At 33.4% G+C, this 21,911-nt stretch overlaps 2 protein-coding genes across 15 annotated transcripts in view; one reads left to right on the top strand and one right to left on the bottom strand.

The window, feature by feature from the left end:
* The window catches only part of LOC126926891 (uncharacterized), a 158,627-nt gene that overhangs the window by 135,732 nt on the left and 984 nt on the right, over nt 1-21,911 (bottom strand). For 3 of the 14 annotated variants that reach the window (XM_050743236.1, XM_050743227.1, XM_050743230.1), the window contains exon 1: nt 98-252. The exons of 7 other annotated variants lie outside the window; for them this stretch is intronic. In XM_050743236.1, coding sequence (XP_050599193.1) covers nt 98-113 — 16 coding nt within the window. In that variant the 5' untranslated portion in view covers nt 114-252. Of the gene's footprint in view, nt 1-97; nt 258-21,911 lie in introns of those variants that run through there. 4 more of the 14 variants (XM_050743249.1, XM_050743259.1, XM_050743263.1 and 1 more) reach the window with 3 other exon arrangements.
* LOC126927034 (MAP/microtubule affinity-regulating kinase 3-like) overlaps nt 20,128-21,911 on the top strand; it is a 50,900-nt gene continuing 49,116 nt past the window's right edge. The window contains exon 1 of the mRNA XM_050743359.1: nt 20,128-20,145. The gene's annotated coding sequence lies outside the window, so the exon portion shown is untranslated. The remainder of the gene's footprint in view (nt 20,146-21,911) is intronic.

Below are 21,911 nucleotides of genomic sequence, written 5' to 3'. Positions count from 1 at the left end.
ATGAACTTTCTAAACAGTGTAATATTACATCTAATTAATCTTGTCAAACAAATCTCTGGTTCGTGAAATTAGAATAATGTTATTTCGCATGACTTACTTTTAGAAGACGACATGGAACAGGAAAGAAATTTCACACAGACAATTTCTGCACTATAATGTGTACTACACTCATTATTTCCACTGCAAATACGCTGAGAAGAAAAGAATATTGCACAAAAGCTTGCTTGAAACGAAGTTCGAATTCAGCTTCGGACGCGTTACTGCGCAGCGCAGTTTCTGGCGTCTCAGTGGTGCCAACCTAAAATCGATGGACGAACAGTCCTAAGGGCGCGCGATTCAAACGTATTAATGTACATGCTTACCGAAGTATTCAATTACCTGCAGACGCTTTTTGCGAACGTATTATTTGTATTATACAAAATGTTCTGAAATTTTATCAGCAGTCGGCTATTATGATTATATCGATAAAGTTTGAAACAATATATGTAGAAATTACAAAATATTTAATACAAGTATACAATAGTAATTATACTTAATATATTAAAATATATATAGTAATGTTGCAGAGATTATAAAAGTATAAAAAATATAAAAGTATAACAATTATATATAATTTTATCTATTATTTATCAATTATATCATCCACTGCATTTGCAAAAAGTATCTTGTAACTTTTACATATATTTTAAGGCTCATTTCAATTTCTTTAAATTTGACAGGTTTGGTTCCAGCTGGTTTCAAGTTCTAAGCTCATATTTCTCTAAATCCTTATATTCTATATCCACGTAGTAATCTCAGTAGCAATTTTATCCATTTTGATAGGTTCTCAACCAAAAAATTCTAAGCTAACATCTATATAAATTTTAACTCGCATAATTCTTTCCAATAGTGTATATCTTTATTCACATATATGTACAATTGTATAACAAAAGATCAACGTCACGAAACCTTCTATCCAATTGAAACAGGCGAAAATCTGCGGTTTAACGAACTTTCGACTCCATGCATCATATAGACATGGTACATTCACGATTCAGCGACTGTCGATTCGCTGAAGTCGTTCGATATTGTATTTAGCCGAGACAACGGACTAGTCTCCAAGTGTTCGAACACGGGGATGAGAGACCGGAAGTAGCGAAGGAGTGGAAGACTCGACAGGTTGGAGAGTTGGCAGAGCCTACACAATGCGACTATTGTACGAGCAACTCCATTACAGCAAACGTTCTCCTTCGTTGTTACATGGAAACAGAAAATGGAGGCAAGAAGGGAATGAAAAATTCAGGAAAGACTGTAAGTGTTACTATCATGCAAAGAAATTCGCTATAACCCTTGGATGGTGCTTAGATACGTGTCGATCTACACGAACTGTTAGATTGTACTATAAGTAAACATTGTATTTCCACGCTAACTTTAATTATCGTTTAAAAGTATTACAAAATAATTTCATCTGAAATGTATCCTTTTTCCTATTAAATATAACTTTCCCCATTTATTTGGTAACTTATTAATTCTTAATACACAATAACTAGAACTAGAACAATAACTAGAACTAACTCTAAAAAGTTAGCCAAAATCCGAATCTTTTATACTCTAATGTTCCAAATGAAATTATAATGCTTAAATATTTTGGTAATTTCCTAATGATTTCTCAAGTTTGCATAAATTCTGAGATACGTGTAGAAACGACAATTTTATAGAAATGAGGGACATGTTCCCCGCAAGTAGAAATTACGAAATAGCGAGTGGATCAGGTTTCGATTTGTGCAAATCGAATCTATTCGACAACATTTTTCAACTAACGTATGACGCAAACGATGCCCTCGATACTAAAAGTCGTGCGACATACGCATTTTACGAAGCTTGCAAAGTAATCCGATCGTATGGACATCGATGTGAAACGTTGCCGTGGCGTTTCGACGATTACATTCTACATAGTGGTACTTGACCCTATTGAGAATACTGGGAATTCGGGAATCCTCCCTCGAGATGACTGAAGAACTCCCAAATGAAACTTCTTTCCAATGGTAACGTAGAAATTGTACATTACAGTATCCAATATTGTTAAAATAAATTTGAAGCTTTGAAATTAAAAGCTTGAATAAATAATTCAAGTAATAATTTTTAAATATTTTTTGAAGATAGTATAGGGAGTGATAGACAGAAATAAGAGAAATTATTTCATTTATTAATGATATAATATTAACGAATTGACAAATAATAAATGCCAAATTATAAACTATTGTTGCACGAAAACGACTTCTCTATAATATCACAATTTTAAGTTAAACAGAACAACAAACTTGTAAATCCACTTGCAGAACTGCTCTTATTTTATTATCAAACTTGTTCCTGTTATACGCTTAGAACTTTGTTGATAATATTAGTTCAATTGTCCGAAAGCCGAAAGTTGAGTTGGGAAATTAATCAAGAGTCAGGATTAAAGCTGAGACTCAAAAATTAGGAATAACAGCATTGAATAGAAGTACGATAGTTGTATCGTTATTCTTCAATATATAGTTTCATTATTTCATTTAACATTTCGTGAAACAAAACTCTTTCCAACCCAAGATTTACATATTGTACATTACCTCTAAATATTAAAAGCGACTTTCAGCATGAAATTTCATTTGAGTTTTCAAATCCAATACACGAAATATTTAACACGATTTTTCTGAAAATAACAAACGCACGTTCAAACAAAAAAGAAACCCTTTAAAGAAGCATATAAGGGTACAAATGTAGGAGATTATTAATGTAAACATTTTATATTTCGTAATACATTCGTCGTATCAAACTCCTTAAAGCCTCTGTTTTCGTGATGGCTGTTCAAGCAATGACCTCCCTTTCTTCGAGTTCCTGTAATATACGTGTCAAAAAGTCGACGTGGCATCCTCGCTTATGTTCGTTGGAGGATTTTGAAAAATAAATAGAAGGTTAGCATCGTATGATCGATCGTCACCGAGATCTCACGGGAATAGTATTCCCGTAAGTAAGTTCAATTTTTCCAGGCTTATAATAGCCGGCATCGGTCACAATTTACAAGGATGTCACTGCGAAGGAAAAGAATCTCTCTATATGCGATCTACGCTGCGATCGAATTTAGAAACAGAAGAAAAAAGGCTTGTGGATGAAGAAAGAAGAAATTAATGTCTCACTTGTGACAGAAATCTTATTCATTGTACCTTGCGTAAAATATACACGCTTATCAGAAAGAATTCGAAACAAGAACTCTTCAATTAAATTTGATAGAATCGAAACTGCGCTAAATTTTTTAATTAATATTTTACATATAAACGAACAGTGGAACATTGCTAATGGATGTCGATGTTGAAGCAACGTTGAAACCAACTTAAAAAAAAAACAGGAGGAAAAAGAAATAGATCCTAACCAATTGTTTTATTTTACATTTTACTCTAATCAAACTCTACCTGGCCCAAGCTATCTAAGTGATAACACATATATTCAAGAATTTAAAAACGTGTATATATAAAACGAGTTCTGTATTTCACGATCTGCGTCTCAAAATTTCCAATTATAAATTATGGTCTATCAAGCAAATATAGAACGTAACAAATTTCCAAGTAAAGTCCAACCGGTTAATTAGCTCCCACGCGGCCACCATTCGCTCCGCTCTATAACAAACTCGATAGAATCGAATGTGGCTGGCCCCGTGACAAACTGTTTCGCGGCCAGCCACGGAGTCATGCGGAAAATTTTCGCGAGGAAGCCGTCAAAGCGTCCCAGCCAATTCGATACACCGATTAGAACGCAAATTCATTTCCGTGGCGCGTTATCGAAAACCGATATTTCCTTCTCTTTATGCGGCGACGCTGTGGATTCTTTGCCGATGCGATCTACTCTAAGCCAACGACGTCTCTCCACTACGTTACGTGAAATTTATAGACAACATCCATTTCCATGGAATTTCTTCGTTCCATTTTCGTACAGAAAAGAGCAATTATTTGTAGAGCGGTGTTGTTCCAATTTTAATCAAGTTTCAAGTTTACGAAAATGCCAGAAAGATTTTAACACATGTGATGCTACCAAAGTAGGGGAAACTGATACAGAAACTGTACAGTGGAGTAAAATTATGTACATTACGCTTATCTCCAACCAATTAAAGAAAATCGGTCGTCATTTGGCAATCACTTCGGAAGAATATTATAAAACGTGTACACTACAGTGAATTATTATGTTCGACGGTTTTCAAAATTATAGTGTGTTATAATGTTTTGGTGATCAGTAGATAAATTACCGTATTATTACTGTTACGAAAAATATAAAGAAATTATTTACGAGATGCTTACTATGCGAAGGTAGAAGGATTCTAATATCTTCAGTAAACTCGCGACTTATCAAAAATCTAAAATATCTCGCAAAATATTGATCCTTTCAATAATGTAATATCCAAACACTGTTTTGCGCAGAATACTTGGAAGAATCGATCAACGTTGCAATTTCGCGTTTAAGAGAAGAGGTATTTTTAATTTGCAGATACACATTGTTGTAATTACGAAGTTAGCGGTGAGATCATTCAATTTTTTTCCATTCGATTTTTAACCAAACTCAATTGCAAATTATATTTATTAATTTATACTTGTTTGATATTTTATTCTTCAAAACTTGTTCAGAAGTAATGCAAAATAATAATAGAAAGTGTTTTGCGAGTGTGAAGTAATTATATAGGAAGCATTAGCGCTACAGGCTATTAATCCTAATTTTCAGAAGACATTAATCGTAAATAAAGGCGAACACCCTTTTCTCGCGTGCACCACTTCATTGCAGATCGAAACAATTCCCTTGTTAACCTGTATCTGATTTGCCTGCATTTCCATATAAGTGCATAGTTTTGTTTCGTTGAATTGGAATCAGTTGGAGAAGAATACTGGTGTGAATATGCATTACCTCTAATAATATAAATTTATAGAAAGTTCTGTTACCAAATTTTACTCGTGTATTTATAATTTTCTTTAGAGGTTTTCATAAATCACAGATAATTAAAATATAGGATAAATGAAGAATTGTAGATAGATGATCATAAATAACAATGTATACTGCTTCGGAGACTGATTAATAGAAATTTCGATTAAGTCGATTTGGTTTTTTTCTTTCAAAAAAAAAAAAAAAGAACGCTCAACAGAAATTTTCGGGCAACCTGATACGTTAATATCTGATCCAACGCATTTAATATGAAAGTTTCGATAAAACTCTGAAATCGAAGCCCAGAAGTTAATTAGAAAAGTAATCTACCCTGTTTCAATAATTATTCAGCGAAAGTTTTATCAGTAATGCGATATATAATACATGTAACTCGAAGCGTATTACACGAAAGTACATTCAAAAATACATTCTGAGCAGTCAAGTTGCAAATATGGTACATCTATCAGATTACATCCTTTAATTTCCTGTCGTGTACATTGTGTTTCGCTCAGTTAGGCATTAACTTGGCGCGCAAACATTTGCGTTACAAATTTAAATAGTAATTAATCGGAGTGGTTTTTATTTGAAGAAAAATAAAACTGGCTGGAATTTATTCAAAATAAAAATTTAAACGTACAGATAAAATCGACTCAATGACTTGATTTTAAATAAACTTCATATAAAAATTCTTAGATTTCGTCATAAAAAATATGTCAAAAAATGATTAAAATGATACCGAATCGCTTACTCGTTTAATTCCGTTTATTACTTATGCGTATTTCATTTGTTTCGTAATTTATCCTCATTGTTGGAAATTAATATCAAACAAGAGAACACGCTCTTTCCTACTAAAAAAATTAAAGATAAATTAAATAAGCGCTCAAAGAAACAAATATCAAACAGTTCACAGTTGCTGTCCTGTGTAAAATTAATTTCAAAAGGTCGTAAACATAAAGAACATAGACGCAAAAGCACACAAAATGGACAATTTCATTGGAGAAATTTGCAACAACGCGTATATCTTCCGTTATCTCTTCGCAATAGATTGTTACAAAAATAATTTCACAGAAATCAGACTCGTTATATCAACTTCACAGAGGAAACATTTCTCGTTAACTTCTTTGGTATCATAAAATCCGGAGAAATGGCAATGTCATGAAATTTCATCGTAAATATCAAAGGACCGGAGTGAAAAAGCTACAAAGAACGGACGAATTCAGCGAAAATTCATTACTCGGGGCCATAATCTTGTACAGAAGCGTAAGTCTTCCGATATCGGAGCAGAAGTTCCAGTGAATCCTGGTCTTTGTCGAGAAAGAGTGCTCTCGCGTGTTCATTGATTGGCGTATCGGTAAAAAATCGGTTCCAATCGCCTTTTTCCGTTTCATCGATGAGATTTCCTCTTTCACAGGAAGCTCGTGCACGATCGAACAACGTCCGCGATCTCGATGGTCCTCGGGGATATTATTAGCAGATTTTATTAGCCACCGATGGCAACAAACTGCTGATTGCCTTTACTGTCGACGATCCATTGACGTACAAGGCGGTTTTGGTCCTGATAATTTAACAAAGAACTTTTTCCAACAAAAGCTCATTGGTATCAAACGAAGAATTTACCGATATAAAGGAGAATTGATATTAAAAATTTGTATTATCTTCTCGTAGAAGGCAGATATCATTTTGTATCTTTTAAATAGCACATTATATTTTTCTTGTCATATTCTGAACGATGCGCTATTTAAAAAACATATAGAACGGCTCCTGTTTCTTATGAAAAAATAATACTTCGCAAAATTAATTCGTTTTTACGTCGGCGAATTTTTCATTTGACAGGATATTTTCAATGGGCTGGTTGGGAAAATCTTTTATTCAAACCGCCTCGTATAATATTGTGCTCCGCGATAAATTTCCAGGACGAAATTAATATCGCAATCGTGGAATCGTAAAATTGACGAATTTAATTATTTGTAGCAATTATTTGCAGAAATGAACATTTTTATTCGCAGAATTATTTGGAAAGCTAATTATTAAAAATGCAGATTATACGGAGAATGGAGATTTTAGAGACGAATAATTTTTACAAGTCGAAAGTCATCCGGATGAATAAATTACGTGCCGAGTTGGTAATTCGAATTTTATTCATGAAAAAATTGTGCTACGATGCGCAGATCTGAATTCGTTATAGCAACGTGTAACGTTTGGATGATTCTAATCCAAAAGTAATCTTTAATCATACGCCGTACGATTTTAAGTAATTAAGTTCTATTTGAAATAATTACAAATATAATATTCCTTCCAATGTCATAATAAATGTAAATCGCGCGTCCAATTACAATGCAATTTATCCCGTACCTTTAATCAACGTCACAGATAATCTTATAAGAGATATGTCTTATTCCATCCTTCCGACAAATCAGTGAAAATACTCGTTTCTTCGATGGATCATTTTACCATCGCATCCATAACCTTACGTACCGAGTGCTCGAGCAAAGAAGCCCGTGGACATGTTTTCTCTCTCTCAACAGGTGGCAGTCGATTGGAAAGAAACAGAAACAACGTCAGGATTCCCCGGAGATTGAGACAGTAACTATGGCTTATCGATAGCACGACGATATATCAACCGATGATAAGTTTGATCACGATGGACGAATCAGATATAGGAATTATAGACTTTTAACGTTCGCGAAACTTTATCTTCATTAATGGAAAAGAAAAGAGAGGACAATTAGACACTGTTAGAAAAACAGTGAAATTCTTTCTGATTTCAAATTTTTCAAATTGTTAAGGCGTTGCCAAGCGATAATTTTAAACCGACTTCGTCACGCGGACGCGATTTCTCTATTTTTTACTTTTAGATTTTTATACGTATTTCGTTTTAGATTTATTCGTAGGCAGAAGAACTGATTTTCCAGGATTAACGAAGAATCCGTAGTTTCTCCTGTACCTCGAAAACAACTGACGCGTTATGAACTCGTGAAGACTCGGGCTTTAGCTGATGCGAGAAAGCGATGGGGATTGTTTTGGATTTTTCCTAACTTGGATGACGTATACGTTGCTCCGATATCTCGAAGTAGACTTTGCCAATATTCAAGATATCAATTAATTCGTTATTGTTCCTCGCCAACCAGAAATAGGGTTTTGTGTATCTTGCGCATCAATTAGTGCCAACGGAATGTTACAATGTTTCGTATAACACGCATAATACAAGTATTCATAGAAGGTATCTACGAGTCTACGAATATTTTCGTGAATCTATTTGTGCGTGACATATGATCGATCGCACGTTTACGGTAAAAGAAAAAGAAGTTCGACGATGAAATTTTCACTTGGCGCACTCCGTGTCGAAATTTATTTACAAACAGTTAAAACCACCTTACGTCCACCTACGTCAGAAAAGGACAATCTCAGAGATAAATGTATCTCCGGGCTGTTTAAACAGAAGCTGTTTCCGTTTCTCCTGAAGAAAACAACGGTGAGATGCAAGTAGTTTAATCAATAAATACGGAGGCGGAATGAAGTGGAACAGTTTGAAACGCAGGGAACGAGCCCTGAGGATGTGATTATACATCCGGCCAGACTCGTCGTTGCTAGGCGTGATAATCCCGATGAATAAACGCCTGATCTTAATTATAATGAGCTGGAAATTTCGGTGGCCGATAACGTTCGTCGTATCGCAGCGGCTAATCAGAAATTCAAAGATTGAATCGCCTCTGAAACCGGATGACGAAAACGCTGACGAAGCTCATTATATACCGAGTGATACCGTTAGAGAATCGCGAAACGGATTTGCATCGTGACCGCTGCGCTGCATCGTTATCATTACATCTACGATCGTAGAATATCGCGTTCATAACTGAGATGGATTTGGTCTATGGTTAAGTTAGATTAGGTCCAGCTTGCGTTCGATCCAAATTGGAAATAACGAAATGGAACATCGTTTGTATGATAAATATTTACGTTGAATTATTTGCATTACGTTAGTTTTCGTGGGAGTTGGAGGGGAGAGATGATAATGGATTTTGTTTACAGAAATAGTAAGTAAGTAAATATAGTAGTAGAAATGGAGAATTAATAGATCGTGGAGAGGATATGCTAATTGACGTTTTACGTGAAATAATTGCGTTGAAATGTCTACGGAGTATTAGAGATGCGAGTATTAGCAAGTAACACGTCATTTGAATAAGCATACATTTTAGTGACGTAGAAATAAGAATCGAAGCATCGCTGATACATCTTTAAATTCTCATTCTAACACTAATTAATTTAATAAACGAAAATAGTAAGAATGATTTGTTGCAAAGTTTTCAAAACAAAAAGATAATAATTCGTAAAAATCCATGATTCTAAAAGTGCCAATCCAAAGTTCAAAAATTTTAATTCAAAGCCCAAAAATTCTAAAGCTAAATTTCTTGCAATTCTCGATTCTTACGTGGAAAACGTGCAAAATAAAAAAATAAACCCTCAAAATTTGGAATATTCTATATACATGAACTGTTTCCTCTCAATCGCAGAAGAAGCGAAGAACTGAAAGCTGGATGAAGATAGCACTCTTTACTTGAAAGGTGGAAGAACAAAAATTTTGGTTGAACAAATGTGACCAAATCGTGGGCAAATAAATGGCGTTTTTTTCTTTTTTTTTTTTTTTTTGTAAAAATTCGCATGGAAGGTGCCATTTTCGCCCGGCTAGAATCGAAACGTGTGAAAGATATGAGGCTACATAAAAATAGTAACACATAATCGATGGCTCGTGCCCATAAATATGGTTCTCGTGTAAAACGGTGTTTTCTTAACTTCCAGCAAAGTTTCCCCCGAACTTAAACTCTTCTACGCAATTTTCCTGAATTTTATAGGGCACACCTTACCAAGTTAAGTGCCCTTAATGGTTGCAATAGTAAGCACTTTACAATTCAACAATTTTTTAGCACATAACGTTTCCGTTAAGACTCCTCCGTCCAGTAAAAAGAAAATTGAATTGCTCGTGCTACAATTAATTTTCAAATTGAAGAACAACAGTAGAACGCACGTCAAACAGCGTGTAAAAATTTAATCGAATAGTAATTAGTACGAAACGGTCGAGACAAAGTAATTTCGACGTTAGTTGGCGTGCAATTAAGTAGGTTGCTTAAAAATTTAATTAAACGAGACACTTCGACTAACTATAAATTAAACACGCTGCCTCATTCACTTTGTTAAAGCCAAGCCTGGATAATTACACAAAATCCTTCCCTTTCGCACGACTTTCGTTGCAATTAACCCAGGTGAAACAAATCTTGCTTGTGGAGTACAAGTATTTTTCTCACACAGTTTTTAATCGCCTTCGTGCGTGGAATACACCGAACGCTGAAGAAATGAAAGTGGAAAAATCCAAAGGTGAATTTGTAGTAATCAAAAACTGAACAAAGGCTAACCCTTAACTATATAACGTTTATCGCTGAGGCAAGGCTGAAGTTTCGTTTTATTAATAACAATCTAACGAGGAACTCCACTGAGCAAAAAAATCATAAAGGTGTAAGTCAAGACTTAAATGGTTTATGATTCATGTTACGTTTTTATGGTTTAAAAAGTATTATAAATTTTGTACAACAATTAATTGGGAATATCGTTTCATGAAAAATAACATTGGACGATTTTAACAATTTTAAAAATGTCGCTTTTAAAATGCACATTTGTTCGTTATTAGTATTTCATACTTTTCGTGATGAGTACCATGAAACTTTAAATTCCTCTATCTTTTAACTCTGTATATTTTATAAGAAATATGAAAAAGTCTCAAGAAAAACTCATCACAGAATATGAATACCAAAAGTGTAGAAAAGATGTAATTTACATTCAAAACCTAGAAAGAGTTTAATTTTCACAAAGCTCGTGTGCAAATGTTGAGTTACACAATACATGCGCAAGATTAAAATGTATGACATTTCCTCTTTGATTAGAACTAACAAATACGTAGAAGAATAGAAGCAATATGAAAACCTATTTTCAGGATATTCATTCTTCTCAAAAATTCGAAGTTAAATAGCCTATTATAAAAGTTTCTTTCATTTCAAAGGAATTTTTACTATATCCATGAGAAGTAACATAAGAGAAACTGAATTTCAAATTATATCACATTGTCCTGGAATTTTAATAAGAATTTATCCACTGTGAAAATATTTCTGTAACTTAATAAACTTAAATTAATTAGTTACAATGTATATTTCATTGAACATACTGCAGTTGAAAACAAATAAAATAAACGTGCTGTTATATACATTATTCAAGTTCCAATTGTAAAGTTCCGGCCAATGGAAAGTATGAAATTGGTAGAATTTAATATATCACGAATTTCACGAAATCTTTAATCGTTATTAAATATTCACTGATAAAATATTAATTGTATAAGAAAGCACAACATTCCATTTGATCGTACTATCGTTCTTCCTATTGCTTTATATTACGTGAAACGCGCATCTGTGAAAATTCATATTCATGTACAGAATATGAGATGTACAAAATTTTTAAACCTTTCATACAAAATTCAAAACTGAATCTACACATTCTAACAAAATGTCGCGTTTATATTGAAAGAGAAAAAGAGGAAAAGTTCGGGAAAAAATTCCCTACCTTTCAAAAGTGAGGACCGTTTCAAAACTGTATCGTGTTGTTAGTTTCGAATTTAATCGATCGGGTGATATCGCGTTTCCCAACCGCGGTATCAACGTTCTTGCCGGTAAAAGCATCTCGTGTTCTCTCCAACTAATTGAATCTACCGCGTTTTCCTCGATAAAACACGCGTCTGTCCCATCTCACGAAACATCGCCACGTGTATGCTCTCGAATTCTCAAATTTCGACAGTGAACAAAAGAGAAAAAAAAAGAAAAAAAAATTGGAAAGTTTCGAACGCGAAATAGAGGTAAAATGAAAGTGGAATGAAGATTTATCGTAACTTCTTATGTCTATCGTACTGCGGATACAGTTGCAAAATAAAACGCAACTCAGATTGCTTCAAACTATATTTGCGAATATGACAAAACAATTTATATGGTTTAAAAATTTACAATTTAAGTTTTTACATCTTACAAACATACATATAAGGTTTTATACTTAATTTTGCACATAATTTTGTATACGTAATTTTTTTTACGCAACTGATTTGCTACATATATCAGTTGTTAATATAATATTGAAAACACTGTCCAAATGTATGAATTCAAGATGGAAAAAAATTATGAAAATGCATGAAAAAATATATCTTATCTAAATATATCTTATTTTAATACCATCTTTTTGCAAATATTAGATAACAGAATATTAAGGGGACAAAAATAGGATGATGAACAGAATTATCACCTATATGCATATATTCTACGAATGAAACAGATGACCCTAAATTATCAGAGTTAATCGACGAATAGATTTAGATATCAATTAACTCCAATTAGTTGAATTAGCATTGAAGACTAATTAAGGACCACTGGAACAGGTTATTCCGCGTAGCGTTATTAATTAAATCATGTCACGTGGAACGAATGTTTTACTACTAGAAAATGAAATTGCTTGATCGGTTCGCAATCAATTGGATTCGATAAATTGAATAAACAAATTGTTGTATATGTAGAAGCCTGGAATAGATTTGTTGGTGATATAATTATATTATTTTTCCAATATAAACGAACAGTATTAGCGTAAAGAAAAATAACATTAGGATAAAATTGGAATGAAAAGAGTATGATATCGTAAAATTGGATTAATTACCTATAGAATCTAAGAATTATAGACAAATATCGTCCCTAAGATTTTCTTTTAAAAGGCAATTTTCTTTATAACAAAGAATCGAAAACATTAAATAGAAATTCAAATCTCGATTTCAAAATACACTCACACGAATCGCCCAAGCTAATTAGCCTTAAAGATGTAGCAATACCATCAAACAGATTTATATTCAAAGGAGTTTCCAAGGTCGATCATTCGATCCAACGATAATAATTAAACGCTTCATCTTGATGCAGATTAAAGCTTTCACGCTTCAACGTTTAGCACGAATTTCCATCGACTATGTAAATTCGTATCTTCGTACAAATTTCCTGCTCTTATTTGCTTTCATTGCTATCGTAAGCTAGATGAAAAAGAAGAAACAGAGTTAATAAATAATTTCTTCCAATGAGGTCATCCATGATTGAAATGGCTTTCAAGAGGAATTAAGAGAAAAATCGTTATATACTACGGGGAAGAGAAGCAAGAATTAAAATCTCATTCGATTTTTTAACGAAACAAAACTTCAATATCGTTTGGTAGAAGAGAAGTGCTTATTTAGTTTTGTACCGATCACAATATGATAAAGTTATTGAGCAGGCAGATATCGAGAGGAGCGTCTGAAGAGGCAAGATTATGTTAACGTGAAGGAAGAATTATCTGTGCTTCGATCAAAAGGATCCATTCAGATGCTCGATGAATTCGTCTTCGCAATTGTAACGCGTTTATTTTATGTTTGCAACTTCAAAAATAATACAACTCGTAAAGGAAAGTGTACAAATTACGTGGGCCTTACGAATTCTCTTATTCCTAACGTACCAAAAAGTAACATTGGATTTTTCGTGTTTTAATCGCGAAAGATACTTACATCCATCTATTGAGTTGGCAATTAAGTGATTGCGGATTTTGTCATTAGGTGGTACTGACAAAATCCGCAATCACTTAGTTACCAACCCAATATATGTTCAACAGCCGTAAACATTGGTATAAAAATTGCCACGATCATTTCCTACGAAGTCTATAGATTGAGAGAAAGCTGAGCAAAAAATAAAACGAATATTCCACATTAAAGGGCTAAGTGGAAAAGCCAAGCAATAAAGGGATTAATAGCTAGCAGTTGCGAAGTTACAACACGAGTCGGCTGGAAAGTGAAAAAGACGAGGTGTACAATCTGGCCGGTTATTCGATTTCAACATGGTTGCTCTTTTTTTCGATACTTTGACCATCGTTAATTAACGGTACCATGGGAGATCGTTAAGTGAATTACTGGCAGAAATGCGATTTAACGACGATGGTATCGGGTTCTCAACAGAAATTAACGATCGACCAATGAACGTGGGAGATGATTCTTAACGACGTGTCGACGATGAAATCGACTACGGGAAAGAATCTCGGACGAAGGAAATCTCATTTCGATCGCATTTCATCGCGTTTCTGCTTAATTTCTGGTCGCTTCAGCCGTTTTCAAACACGATGATGTAGCAATCGGCTGAAAACAGAAAGAATCCAATACTACGAGGATAGAAAATTTAGAGATCCAATACGAACAGAACACAATGTAATAATCTTAGAAAAGAATTTTAAGGAAAATAATCTTACTTAGATCATTCGCTATTAAATTGTTATTGTTACCAAAGATTAAATTTGATGGTAAACAACAAACATTTTTAAGCCTTTAATCTTATATGGGAGATTCAAGATAATGATATGAATGATTAAATCTCTAATTTGATATTGAAAATTGGAAACCGATGAGGATAAAGATAAATTTTGATAAAAAACATCTGTATGCTTCCAAATATTAAAATACGTCAGTATACATATTCACGAGAATTTGGAAATTCGTAAGCAGATTTTCGAAACAAATACAAACCTCGAATATCGTTTCCTTGTGAAAATTACGCTTATAGCACCATTTCCCACTGAATTCCTCGATTAAAACAATCTTAAACGGTAGAACCATCCGATTTTTATTATTAAAGTGAGTAAGAGTATTTCTATGTGCATGTAGAATCGAACGAGATGTAGCCAAGTAGTGCGTTAATTAGAACGAGCTCTACTTTGAATCTCAAACGACGATGTGTATCATTAACGATATACCTTTTAATGCTTGCGCGATTTGTTTCAATTGTTCGTTGAGGATGCCAATTAACGACGAATGTTACAACACCAGGCAACATCTCTTTTCTTTCTATCGAGAAATCGAAATTCAGATAAAATTTTAATAATTGATATCGTTGGTAATACGTGAATCGTTGATAAAGAAATAATTATTTTCTTAATCTTTCATTCTAAATTCTTCGTTATTTTATTATACTATCAAAGAATTAAGAATCGTCTTGAATTTTTCCAGTGAAATAAGTGGAGCAGACAGAATCAAGCAATGATGGTCACAGTATCCTTAAGTGGCCGTGACCGTAGTAAATGCTTCGAAAAATTCTTCCTATTCTTCTTAGAAAAACTGTCGCTAAAAACAGATGATCCGAACTACAATACCCTCAATTCGAATAAACAGATTTTTTAAATATAATTAAAAGAAATAGAAGCTAAATAGAAAATTATTTCGCCTGCTAAATATTCTAACAAGTGCTATATTTCGAATATTTTATATATTCTTGCATATTATGTAGATTCTATATATTTTTATACGTTTAAATTTCTACTAAATACACAAAAATCCGCAGTATAGTAATCGTTATATCAACAGGAAGAAGGAGAAACCTATTAATCTACTAATCACATTCCATGTCAAAATTACTCAAATTATACGGTAGGTAAAGTCGTCGACGTGGATTCATACGACTCTCTTAGTTTTCATCTCGCAGAGTTGCTTTTATCGGGCCGGATTTAAAACAGATTTCGTTCGCGGAAAAGAGGCGAAAAGCGATCGATCGACGTACGGAAGGAGCCGCGGCAAAAGGAGATCTGGCAAATTACCATATGCATTCGAGGTCTCCAATCACAGGCTACGTGATTACTCCGGAAGGAAAAAGTTCCATTCCGTGGTTGCCCGCGAAATTGCTCGATCGGAATCCTCTCCACAATTTTTCCGACATGCACAATTTCAACGATTCAGACATATTCTAATTTTCGCGAACGTATTCGTTTCAATAAACCTGTTCAGGCTAGTCAAATCGCTTGAAGTCAATCTTATGTTCATAGTAAGCATTTGCATTTGATATTCTTCGCACGAATTTCTCTGTTCTTATTGGTTGTATACGATATCCGATGCAATAATTCGTTTTTCTATTAGCAAATTATCAAGATTTAATAAGAAAAGTCTCGTTTAATAAGAACTGCCTCGTGCAACTTTTTATCTCCTTCTCTATGCTAAATTCAAATATTGGCTACAGTTTTCAATTTATGAAATAAATGTCGTTTCCTAACAACAAAACCTAGCCCCGTGATACGATAGAGTTGTAATAATGAAGTGACCTCAAATGAGACAGTGTATTGCATTCGTGGTGCAAGTCAACTCAATTGAATTAAGCAGCTATTCACTTCCAGACATTAAATTGAAGTAGGAAAATCGTGATAAGAAATCATATGCACGTATATCTGAAAACAATTATAATAGTATTTCAAACCATGATAAACCAAACTTGATGTGACGAAACAACATGTAATGAGGTGAAGAAATTAAGAAAAATTGATATCGACCAGTTCAGCTTCTGAGAGACTCGTGTAATGTATGACACACGAATATGAATACGAAGCAAAAATTCCAAAATGTTCATCCTTTGTATCTTACATCCACTGTGACAGAGGATGTCTCACCAAAGAAACTAAGACAAGTACCTAGCAAATTATTCCTTGAATACTTGAATGAACAAGGAACCAACAGGTTTTCCTTCACCTTTCTTCCTCTCCGCCAACGCGTCGAACTTAACGACTCGACCGATCGATCGAAAAACTTTGACCCAGTTACGTGTTTCACCCTCCGGAACAATGAGTGAAAAAGTCGGCCTGAACGTCGACCCTGCCACCGTCTACTAGGAATCCTGCATTGTTTAACATTGAGGAGGGACGAAACGAAGTCACAGAAACGAAAGCAACGACGAAACAGTGGCGAAATATGTTCAGAATCAAAGCGTGTTCTCGACCGCTTTTCACAGCGAACAATAGACCTACTCATGGAGCACGGGCACCTGTTTACGATACCTGCGTACGACGTAACTTTGCTCTCACAAGTTGAATTTAGCTCGTCCCACCAGATAGAAAGCTCTGCACCCTATATTCGGAGTTTAAGTGGGCTGGCCTGAGAGTAAGAGCAAAACTGGAGGCTATTAGTTTGATTTCTGACTACATTATGGAGGTGGAAAGAAATGGCGAAGCGCCTTGTTGATAGAATCTGTGATATGAGCATAAGATTCTTTTTATTTCACCTATTTCTTATTCCTTTTTTATCCGCTTAATGCACATATTTATGGTATATAGAACATCAATTATTTCTGATTTAGTTGATTATTTTAGCCATTGATCTTTATAGATTTTAGCTACGATATTTTACAAATTAAAATATCTATGTATTTTCTAAAAAAAATATATTATACTATATTATACTACTTGCATTGATGATTCTTTTACTATAAAGAAAATTTATTTTCATCGCTTCTATTAATAAATCGAGGAGAAATTTACGTTTTAAGGAATTGATTCAAATAATTTTAATTGAAGGCTATTAAATACCTGATGGCATTATAAAGGTGGAAGAGGCTACTGAAACCTATTGCTACTCGCTATATTAATAAAATTTAGGATGTGATTCTACGATCTTTTCTATTTAACCTACTTTCATTTTTTTTAATTGAAATAATTTTAATTGAAGACTACATCAGTTCGATTTCTGTCGACGTTACAAAGATGGAAGAGGCTAGTGAAGCCTATTGACGATCAAATTTAGCGTGTAGTTATAGGATCTTATTATTTTATCTATGTTTATTTCCCCTCTATCTTCTTCCTTTCTAAAAACGAATTTAATTGAGATCTATTGCTTCTAACGTGAATTTTTCTACTCAGAACTCTGCTATGCCTGATCGTCAACACGATCCTGAAATCTCCTAAATGAGAAATTCACTCTCTTGATTTCTCTTGAAAAGGGTAGAATATATTGGTTATAACTTTAACGGGGCACGTTATTGTCACACATATACACACATAAAGTAGTATTTGTGCACAGTTGTTTGTTGTGGTTTACATTCATAAAAAAAGGGCAGGGGACGGTTAGTGCTGTCAGGACAACACACGATTCACGTGTACGCAACACCTTGGCAAAAAGTAGTTTCCAGGCACAGAAGTGTATGTGGAAACACTTTTCGAGGCTCAATTCAAAAAATATTTGTATTTCATATCGCTAAAGAATAATTTCCAGTATCAATACAATTTCATATGATTTTACAAATTCAATATAACTTTGAGATAAGAATTTTCATATTGAAAAATTGGTAATTTATGATAAGATTGTAAGAAGTAACTTTTTATACTATTAATTCCATGTAGTGACAATGTATTTCTTTCTTGAAGCTGGTAATTTGTTTATGATTCTTGTGTATAATTTATTTTATTCAGAATTAATTCTAATTGGATAAATTTGAAATTGCAGAATTAAATTTTAGGCTTAATCAAAATTAATTTGGGTAATATTAGTAAATAATACTTTTAGGTTATAGCTACATTTAAAAGCAACATTTTTGAGTGACATTTACACTAAAAAGCAACATTTTTGGACGACAATATTTCATGAGACTGACTCGTTTATATTGTCGTCTCTCTGAAATTTTTATTCCGAGTACTTGTTAATTCACTAGAAATACGATACAGCTATTTAATGGCATTAAAATCAGCTTTTATTCGATCATTTAAATAAAAGTTGTAATAAAACTATACTTAGGTTAATTGAAAGGTTAGGGAAGTAAAAAGTTTTACAACGCATGAATAGGTACGAAGTAGGAATGAACGAACAACATGGCAATTTCATTTGCCCAAACGCGACGCATGTATAAGCAAACGCTTTGCACCCTAAATTTTCTTTATCGATTTATTATTGCGCTTCGACAATTTTCCTAGAACGTTCAAGTTCGCTTATATTTAGTTTTATAATTACATTTTTACATTTAAATAACATTCTTCTCAGATCCAATTATGTACTTTGAAACAAAAATTCTTGAATCACACTACGATACACTTTCACATTTTTCAACATTGAACGATATCCGCTACAACTTCTCTAACAGTGGAACCAGTGGATCTTGAAATATATCATTAGTAAAAGTCTATAAGTTACAAGTTACGAGTTATTAATATTAATAAAGTCTCCACTATATAAAATGAAGTAACAAAGTAAATCATTCATTCGACCATCCGCTTTGACGTAAATTTGCAAAATTATGAAAGAGAAATATAACCTTCATCTTGTCACTTGCCAATTCACTAACATTGTTAGTTCGTAATCTATCGCGCAAGAGGGCTCAGCGATCACTTATTCTCCTTCGATATGACATCATAACTAGTCCTGTCGTGTCAAGTCCTGTCCTGAAGTGCTGCAGCCATTATAAATATTATCATAATTTCGCTCTCAAATAACACGCGGATCAAGTGTTTCAATAATCTTTTATTATATAATCTACAAATCCAAATTTCAATTGTTTATTAAAATATTTTGCAAGTGTTTCAATAATATTCAATTAATTTAGAACCTATAGTTATAACCTATAAACTCAAATGTCTCTAAGTTGTTTATTGAAATATCCTACAACCTCGTCGTACAAAACACGCATTTCACCGTACAAAATAATATTTAACGCAACAAAATCTCAACGTAAACACACAAAAACGGCATGCTACACGTAAATAGTTACATACATAGTAGGTATATCATGTTACTTCTTACAATCTTAATCAACACAAAAATAACACGAACGTGATCTTCACCTTTGTAGATTCTACGTTTCAAACAATTTGAAACCTCGAAGACAATTGTATACAAACAGTTCTTGAATCGAACCGCGAATGTCATGGTCGAGAAATCTCGTGGAAGACGAGGGCTGGGCACACGAGGCAGTGTTTGCATTTTGTATTGTGCAAAAGCAAACAAAGGATCAAACGGTGACACTGTCGTTTATAATCTCGTTCTGCTAACCGCGTTTCCTCGGATCGTTTAAAAACAGCTACGGGGATGATTGGTAAAGCATCGTTTCCCGATATCGTCGAAAGAACTGTGCCACGCTGGAGGACCTTAATTTCGAATAATTGCGGAAATTCTCCTCCGTTCGCTGAAAAATTCGTTTTCGATTAAACGTACCGCGTTCCGCGTTCCGCGTTTCGCACGCGCGAAAACTCTTTGAAAGCACTTCTCTCTGAAAACGTTCTCGGTATGGATTAATTTTGAAAAATTGTGAAAAAGTGGTGAAATACAGAAAAGTTAAATTGAAGAGTTTTTCATATGGATGGATTCGGGTTGGCTGGCAAAGATTTTTTGAATTTACAAGTCTTCAGGTATGACGCGCATATTTTTTATTTATTTTTCTATTTTTGTGTTTGTACGATATACGCCGTTATTAAAAATTTGGGATTATTTATCTTACAAGAGGCGAATTCAGATTGTTAAATAGAAATTTTAATAATAAAGGGACCCAAATTTTTAATAGAAAAAACAATAGTGCATGTATTTGAACTTTTAATATTTTAAATTGTCAAGTAATTAAGTTGCGATAATATTTAAGATTGACAACGAGAAACACATGTAAGTTAAAAATGAAACAATCCGAGGATAAACTTTTAAAATATCGGAACTGATTTTAGATATAATTCTCAAAAAATAAGTACGTACGTATAAATACCTTATTTTTACGTAAATTACATAAAAATAAATACATGATTAATAACTTTACTATTTAGCGATGGAGACATTTACCCTCTCGATTTATTCCTCTCTTTTCTTTGATTAACAATTAATGTCAGTTAATTTGTTACAAAATTAATAGCAACAGCTTATAAAATGTATTGCATTCTATGTGATTACGTTTAGTTGTTTATATTATATTAAAAGTACGATTAATTTTATTTCTCCTATAAATCTCAACAAATCATGGATCTTTTCTCGTTCCGGGAGATAATAAATGTATTACGATCGATGTAAAGTTATAATCTCGGCTATCGGGTGCTTATAAAAAGAGAAAGTGCTTCCGTATCATTAGCCGGTTACTCAAAATGATTTAATAATAGCACGAAGGGAATCGATCAAAACGTGAACCTACAGAAGTTTCACTACGATGCTACTATGTAATGTATAAGAAAAATACATTGTTTAAATCTCCAATGAAATACATATTTTTTCAGTGATAAAAATATCGTTGATTTGCCAGAAGAGTGACGGTACTACATAAAGTAACTTCTCCAAGAGATTAATTTAAAATAGAAAATAATTAATTATTCAACTATTCAGTAACGAAACAAGTTTGATTTTTTACAATCTAGTTAGTATTCTTTGAGTTGTATGTTCTTGTAAAACTTTCTGTTTGGGTACATTACAATAAAATATTGTTTATACATATCTCCTCCATATACTTTACGTCATTCTTGTTTAATATCTATAGCATTTTCTCGTATTATTGTCAGTCAGTATAGTTATTACGTAATTGAATTGAAATAAATTATATTTTTATAATTTATCTAATTAAATAAATACAGAAATTTTAAAAGGCGTTCACTCTTCTATCAAACCGACGATATAATGGAAATGAAGCTTCATCTATTCTTCAAAATAAAGAGAACATGCGGTTAAAATGCGATTTTTGGCTAGTTTCTCAAGATACATCCGAAAAATCTTAAATAAGATCCATTCGAGATCTTCGAAATTTTGCACGATGTAGGTTTTAGCAATATCAAGAAAAAAGAGACAAAGAATTGTCAAGTAGCGAAGGAATTATTCTTGATTCCGTGGCCCATAGTTTATCCACGCGGTTTAACGTGATTTCACCCCCGTCGTTCCATGAGATCCTCCGCGGAAACATTCAGAAAAACGTACGACGAAGTGTGAAGAGCCGCGCCGCTGAATCAACTCTTAAACCGATCTACCACTCGGTGAATAATTCGATCCTTAATCGAGGAAATCGGACGATTAACTATCTTAGGAACGCTTCACATGCATCCTTCCAAGAATAAGATAAGAACTTTTGAAATTTAATCATCGTGAAATGTTTGCTAAAATGTTCTCACGACTGGAATTTTCTTAAAGATTTCTCGAAAAATTCTCGAAGACC

This window comes from Bombus affinis, chromosome 2 (genome assembly GCF_024516045.1).
Source record: "Bombus affinis isolate iyBomAffi1 chromosome 2, iyBomAffi1.2, whole genome shotgun sequence".
NCBI classification, from domain to species: Eukaryota; Metazoa; Arthropoda; class Insecta; order Hymenoptera; family Apidae; genus Bombus; species Bombus affinis.
The sequence above is the reverse complement of the archived record's forward strand: the minus strand, read 5'-3'. Positions and strand labels throughout refer to the sequence as shown.